The sequence below is a fragment of the Chrysochloris asiatica genome, unplaced genomic scaffold (assembly GCF_000296735.1).
Source record: "Chrysochloris asiatica unplaced genomic scaffold, ChrAsi1.0 scaffold00491, whole genome shotgun sequence".
Taxonomy (NCBI): domain Eukaryota; kingdom Metazoa; phylum Chordata; class Mammalia; order Afrosoricida; family Chrysochloridae; genus Chrysochloris; species Chrysochloris asiatica.
In genome coordinates, this window is record NW_006409009.1 from 315,679 (window position 1) to 323,781 (window position 8,103).

Genomic DNA, 8,103 nt, shown 5'->3' on the forward strand with positions numbered 1-8,103 from the left:
CAGATTTGCCTAATACACTATGTCCTTTACTTTTGTGAATGCTCCTTCCATGAGTGTTGATTTTTGATCCAAGAAAGCTGAAATCTTTGACAACTTTAATCTTTTCTCCATATTCATAATGATTTATAGGTACAGTTACTAGTATTTTAGTTTTCTTTCCATTGAATTGCAAACCATATGAAGGATGTGTGTAGTCTTTGATCATCATTATATGTATGTTAAGTCATCTTCACATATAGCAAGTTTTTGTTTTATTGCCAATCCATACCAAAGGCTGTCTTAGATCTTTATCAGTAAGTATTTTAAGTCATCTTTGCTTCCACAAAGGCCACATCATTTGTATATCACTGTTCATTAATGAGTCTTCTTCCAATCCTGTTTTCATGTTCTCCTTTGTATAATCCAGCTTCTCGTTTTATTTGTTCAGTTTGAATAAGTATGTGAAAGGATATAACGGGACACATATCTTTCCTGATTTTCAAATACTTAGTGTCTTTTTGTTCTGTTGAAACAGCTACCTCTTGTTATGTACAGATCCCTTAAGAACACAGTTAAGTGTTCTGTAATACCTGTTGTTTGCAATGTTATCCACTGTTAGTTGTGATTCACACAGTCAAACACCTTTCCATTGTCAATAAAGCATAAATAAACATCTTTATGACATTTTATACTTTTAGCCAAGCTCCATCTGATTTCAGCAATGATATTCCTCATTCTTAATGCTCTTCTGAATCTGACTTGAATTTCTGGCAACTCCCTATACAGCTGTAACTGTTTGGGAATTCTTCTTTGAAAAAACTTGCTTGTATGTGATATTAATTATATTGTTCAAGATTTCCATTTCCTGTTGTGAAACCTTTCTTTGAAATTAACTCTAATATGAATCTTTCCCAGTTGGTTGGCCAGATACTTGTTTTACAAATCTCTTGGCATACACAAGTGAGTAACCCAAGCACTGCGTCAGTTTGTTGAAATATTTGAGTTGGTATTTGATCAATTCCTGAAGCCTTGTTTGTCACCAATACTTTAAATGCAGCTTGACTTTCTTCTTCTAGTATCATCAGTTCTTGATCATATGCTGCCTCTTGAAATGGTTGAGCATTGACAATTTCTTTTTGCACAGTGACTCTGTATATTCCTTTCATTTTACTTTGATACTTCCTGGATCTTTGAATCCTTCAATATTGCAATTTGAGATTTGAAATTTACCTTCTCTTTTTCAGCTTGAGAAATGCTAAACATGTTCTTCTCTTTTGGTTTTCTAACTCAAGCTCTTTGCACAGTTGATTATAGCTCACTTTGTCCTCTTGAGCTGCTCTTTCAAGTTTTCTGTTTAACTCTGTTACTTCTTCATTTTTCCCAGTTGTCTAAATTTCTTCATGTTGCTGTTGTTGTTTTTAGGTGCCATTCAGTTGATGTTGTTGTTATGTGCCATGGAGTCAGTTCCAACTCATAACGAACCTGTAAAGAGTTTCTGTGGCTGTAAATCTTAACGGGAGCAGAAAGCCTCATCTTTCTCCTGCGGAACAGCTAGTAGTTTCAAACTGCTGACCTTGCGGTTCACAGCTCAATTCGTAACCGATAGCGACTCTTAATGACCCCATGTACAGCAGACCAAAATACTGCTCAGCCCTGTGACAACCTCACAATTGTCACTATATTTGATCTCGTTGCTACTGAATTATGCCAATCTAGCTCATTAGGTGATCTTCCTCATTGTCACTGACCTTCAACTTTACCAGACATGATGTCCTTCTCTAGGTTTCCTTCTGATAAAATGTCTGAAGTATGGAAAATTAAGTCTGGACATCTAGTTTTTAAGGAGCATTCTTGCTATCATTCTTCTGATACACACTTGTTTGTTCTTCTGGCAGTTCATGGTACTTTTAATATTCTCCTCCATACTCTATATTACCCTCTAAACTCAAGAGCAAACATCAGAGCCTCTTCTGATTTCCATTTTGTTTTTGTCTTTCCCTTCTATCCTTTTAGTGACTTTTGGCTTTCTTCATGCATGATGTGTTTGTTGTTATCCCACAACTCTGCTGGTATGTAGTCATTAGTGCCTATTGCAGCAAATCTGTTCTGGAGATTGTCCCTAAATTCAGGAGGGAAATATCAATGGTCATATTTTAGCTCTCATGGGCTTTTTAAAATTTTCTTCCACTTCAGCCTGTACTTGCATATGAGCAATTGATGGTCTGTTCTACAGTGGGCCCTTGGCCTTGTTTTGGCTAATGATATTAAACCTCTCCATTGCCTCTTCCTACAAATGTAAATTTAATTCCCGCATACTGCATCTGGTGAGGGTACATGTACAGCCACCTTTTATATTGTTTATAACAAAGGAATTTCTATGAATAAGTCATTGGTTTTGTAAAGGTCTATTATGTGATTTCCAGTTTTGCTCTATTACCAAGCCATTGTTTCACCTGACTGATCTTTCCTCTTTATTTACAACTTTCACATTCCAATCCCCAGTAATTATCAACGCATCTTGATTGCACATATGATCAACTTCATACTGTAGAAATTGGCTGTTGATATTGATAAATGCCATCAAATCAGTTACAATGCACAGCATCCCATTATAGGGTTTCTGAGGCAGTACGCCTTTGAGCAGAAATATTGTCTTTCTTCCATTGATCAATTTACAGATACTAATTACCACCCTTGCAGTTTACGGTCCAGTGTTTATTATAAAGAGCAACCTTACTCTCTGATGAACTTGGCAGTATTCTTCAATTTCAACATCACTGGCTTTAGTTTTTGTGTGTAAATTTGAATATCAATAGTATTGACTTACCTTTCTTGTGGCTGTTATTAAGTACTGTCAAGATGGCTGCCTTTCTTGTAGGTATATAGGTATTATCCTATCACAGACAACATACACATTAAGATCAATATTGAAATATTCCTTTTGATGATGAATGTGATGCCATTCTTCTATTGGGCCTTTTCATCATAGTAAACTACATGAATACCCAATTCAAAATGTCATTCATTTTAATTCACTAATGCTTAGGACATTGATCTTTATGCCTTCTAATTTCATTTTTTGACAACTTCAACTTTTCTTAGATTCATACTTTGTATAGTCAGCATTCTGATTATTATTTTGTTTTATGCCACTCATTGTCATCCACACAGTATTATATCACTTAATGCACTTCTTACTTATGTATTTTGTGCCCATTTATCCTTCATTTTTAATCTTTCTGAACTTTGTCCTTTGGTAAAACCTGCCATTTTTATCTCAAATGGCACTGTAGGATAAGCACTAGACTGCAAAGTTGGTTTAAACCACAAGGTCGGTGGTTCAAATCCATCAATGGCTCTTTGGAAACACTATACAGAGTTGCTATCAGTTGTGACTGACTCAATGACATTTAAAAAACAACACTGGATGAAAATTGCCCCATAATGATGAATTCATTAGCAGACCTGAAAGATGACTATTGTCTTCGAGTTCCACCAGTCATTGTCCAACCAGAAAGTGTGGTCTTTTTAAATGATTTTCAAGGCTGTTACATAGTATTCTCTCATGGTAGCCACTGTCTTCTAATGTAAACCATTTCTATCAGTAATGATACCCAGGAACCATATTGTTCTTCTGCTCTCAGGATTGTGGCCACTGATGTTCATGTGGCCCATTAGATAATTGGATGAGTTTTTTCCGGGTGTCTTACTCTTTATAACTCTGGACAGAGAGAGACCGACAGTGATATCATAGATGACCACTCATGAGCTTTACAGACCCCAGTTACTACTCAGCAAAGTAGTATGTAGCACATTGTCTTTGTGGAATGTTAAATCTTGATGTCCCCTAAGATTGTGGTCCTTAAACCTCAGATCCAGTGCTCTGACTATTCAGAACAAACCATGCAGGCGAGAAGGTAATGTGGAGACATATACAAAGCTCTTCAAGAAAAAAAACTGTCAACCAAGAATCATCTATCCAGCAAAACTATCAATCAAATATGATGGTTCAATCAAAACATTCCAGGATAAACCGAATTTGAGAGATTTTATCAAAACCAACCCAGTACTTCAAAATATCCTAAAGGGAGTTCTGAGGACAGACAACAAACAGAGATTGACAACTATGGCAACACCATCTGGAACACAGCCAACAGATAGCGGAATCAAGAACAGAACGAGGCTACAATGACAAAATCAAAAGAATGGGGAGATAAACTGAAGGCCAAAAACATATCAATGTCAAAGAAGGGACAAACGCAGCAATGGAAGCCCAGGTGGTAAGGATGCCAGGTAAATCACAGGTTACAATGGAGTATCCTAAATGCAGAGAAAAGTTAGTAGACTACAAGGTAACCCCAAAGAAAGCTAACACTCCACAACATATCATAAAAACAAATTCCCAAGCAGAAAAAGCGAACACAGAAACTAGGAGGAAACCTACCAGAAACAACTCAAAAGACATAAAGCCAACACAAGAAAGTAAGCAGAACCAAAGAACGATCAGCACTGCCAAAAAAAGTAACATAATGACAGCAATCAATTTGTCCTTATTGATAATTACATTGGATGTCAATGGATTGAATGCACCAGTGAAGAGACAGAAAGTGGCAGAATAGATAAGAAAACAAGACCTATCAATATGCTCCCTGCAAGAGACAAACGTTACATAAAAAGACAAAAGCATACTAAAAGTTAAAGAACGGAAAAAAAATTTACCAAGCCAACTGTCACAATGTTGTTGTTGTTGTTAAGTGCCATCGTGTCGGGTCCGACCCATAGCGACCCTGTACAGGGTTTCCGAGGGTGTAAATCTTTACGGGAGTAGAAAGCCTCATCTTTCTCCCGCGGAGCGGCTGGTAGTTTCGAACCGCTGACCCTAAGGTTTGCAGCCCGATTCGTAACCACTACGCTACCAGAGCTCCTTAACTGTCACAATAGACAAGCAGAAGTCACTATACTAATCTCTGACAAAGTAATTTTTAAAATGAGAACCAGCATAAGAGACAAAGAAGGACACTAGCTCAGGATCAAAGGGTCAATTGAGCAGGATGACATAACTATAATAAACATATACGCTCCCAACAAAAGAGCACCAAGATACATGAAGCAAACATTAATGGAATTGAAGAAAGAAAGAAAGAAATCCACAATTATAGTGGGAGATTTCAACACACCACTCTCAAAAATGGATAGAACAACCAGAAAGAACCTCAACAATGCTACAGAGGAACTTAACAACACAATCAATCAACTTGTATAGATGTATACAGAGCATTCTATCCAACAACGGCACAATACACATTCTTCTCCAGGGCCCATGGAACATTTTCCAGATTTGACCACGTGTTAGGTCACAAAGCAAACCTCCATAAATTCACAACCATCAAAATTCTACAGAGCATCTTCTCAGACCATAATGCCATAAAAATAGAAATCAACAATAAGAAGGCCAAATCAATAAAATCGAAGACATTGAAACTGAACAACACCCTGCTGAAAAGCGACTGGATAAAAGAAGAATTTAAACATGAATTCACAAAGTTTCTGGAAACAAATGAGAATGAAAACACAACATATCAAAATCTTGGGGACACGGTGAAAGCAGTCCTGAGAGGACAATTTATTGCGATAAATACACAAATCCAAAAAGAGGAAAGAGCCAAAATCAACACAATAAAACAGCATCTTCAAAAATTAGAAGCAGACCAGCAGAGGGAACCTACAGTCACCAAAAGAAGGGAAATAATAAAGATAAAAGCAGAAATAAATGAGATAGAACCAAAAAACTATAGAAAGAATCAACTAGATAGAAGCTGGTTCTTTGAAACGATTAATAAAATTGACAAACAATTGGCAAAACTAACTAAAGTAAAGAGAGAGAGGACACAAATAAATTGCATTAGAAACCACACAGGGGAAGTCACAACAGAACCAAACGAAATCAAAAAGATAATAACAGAATACTAGGAAGAGCTGTACTCCAACAAATTTGAAAACTCAATATTAGACCCATGAGAACTACATAAATTGTGAAATCAAACAAGCAAGATTTCTGATAGAAAATATTAGGTCTTGTCATCTTTTCAACCCATATGCCAATGAATATGGCACAAAGTTGAGATTAGGTTGTTCTGCTGAGTAGCCTCCTTAGGGCTCTCTTTATGTCCCTGTTCCTCAGGCTGTAGATGAAGGGGTTCAGCATGGGGGTAACCACAGTGTACATCAGTGAGACTACTGCACCCTTCCTGTCAGAAGATGAGACAGTTGAACTAAGGTACACCCCGATTGATGTTCCATAAAATAAACAAACAACGGATAGGTGAGAGCCACAGGTGGAAAAGGCTTTATATCTCCCACCTGAAGATGAGACTCTCAGAATGGAGGAAATAATTTGAATGTAAGAGTAAAGGATCCCAGAGACTGGAACACCACCAAAGATAGCACCAAAAAAATACATTAGTATGGTATAGGTGGAAGTGTCAGAACAGGCAATGTTGAGGAGTTGTGGAGGGTCACAGAAGAAACTAGGGACTTCCACATCTGAACAGAAGCTAAGTTGGGACACCATTGAAATGTGCAGCTGGGAGTCCAGAATGCTGATAAGAAGAGATATCAAAACTAGCAAGCCACAGAGTCGGGGGTTCATAATCATTGTGTAGTGAAGAGGGTGACAGATGGCCACAAGCCGGTCATAAGCCATCACAGTGAGGAACATACAGTCAAGACCTGCAAAGATATAAGTAAAGGATGCTTGCATCAGGCAGCCCTCATAGGTTATGGATTTGCTCTGTGTGTGGATGTTGATCAGCATCTTTGGAACTGTGGTGGAGATGAAACCAATATCAGCCAAGGACAGATTGGAGAGGAAGAAGTACATGGGGCTGTGGAGATGGGGATCAGAGCTGACAGCCAGGATGATGAGCAGGTTCCCACAAACTGTGATCAGGTATATGGACAGGAACAGTTCAAAGAGTAAGGGTTGCAGTTCTGGATCATCAGAAAGGCCCAGAAGGAAGAATTCAGAGACACCTGTTAGATTGCGTGACTCCATGTGCCTAAGATAGTTTCTGGGGAATAAAAAAAAAAAAAAAAAATTATTCAAAGGAAACAATTGAAGCATTGTATGCATGTTTATAATTAAAGAAATTAAAAATAACACATGCAAATTGGCAAGTGTTCACACATGAGTATCTAATACTACAGTAATTTCAGCAATATATTTTGGGTGACTTTTAGTAAACCAACCACTGTACTACTCAGAACTCTCTTCTGTGCTATTTTTCTGTTTTTGTACATACCCATTTTAAAAAGAATAGTTAAAGCATATTATGATGGCATGGACATTTTAAGATGAAAGCATCACTCGACATCTTCTATAGATTTTTCATATTAAAATGTCCATGCTATCATGCGTGAGACTGCAAAGTCATTTTAACTGCAAGGTATGGTTTGGAATAAATTTGATGACATTTTGCAACAAATGTGATGCTTTGGAGATGCTCACCTCTCTAGAGAAAATGTTTAAGCCAGTTTACCAACTAACCATTTGGAAGAGATCCATTTTTGTGCCAATTCCCAAGAAAACTCACCTACTAGAATGCAAAAATCACTGAACAATATCATGAAAACCACATGAAAGTAAAATTTTGCAGCAGTTATTCAAAAAAGGTTTGCAACAGTACATCAGCTGTGAATTGCCATATATTCAAGGCAGATTCAGAATAGGACATTGAACTAAAGATATCATTGCTGACATTGGATGGAACATGTATGAAAAACAGAAAATACCAGAAAGATGTCTACTTGTTTTATTGCCTTTGCAAAGACTTTGGCCTGTATGGATCATAATAAACTATGGATAGCATTACAAAGAATGAGTTTTCCTGAATGTTTAGTTGTTTACATGAGAATTCTGTACATAGAATACGATGTAGCCACTGGAACAGAACAAGTGGATACTGAATGGTCTTAAACCAGGAAGGTGGACACTCAGGTTGTATCCTTTTACCGTATTTAAGCAACCTGTATGCTGAAGAAATAATCTGAATTAAATCATCTGAAGAAGAATGTGGCATCAGAATTGGAGGAACACTCACTAACAATTGGTGATGTGCCTCGCCT

At 37.3% G+C, this 8,103-nt stretch overlaps 1 protein-coding gene across 1 annotated transcript; it reads right to left on the minus strand.

Moving 5' to 3' along the window:
- Positions 1-6,103: 6,103 nt before the first annotated feature.
- On the minus strand, positions 6,104-7,033 carry LOC102840826 (olfactory receptor 18-like). Its single transcript, XM_006877377.1, has one exon. The coding sequence runs from the start codon at positions 7,031-7,033 to the stop codon at positions 6,104-6,106; it is 930 nt and encodes a 309-aa protein (XP_006877439.1).
- Positions 7,034-8,103: the final 1,070 nt, after the last annotated feature.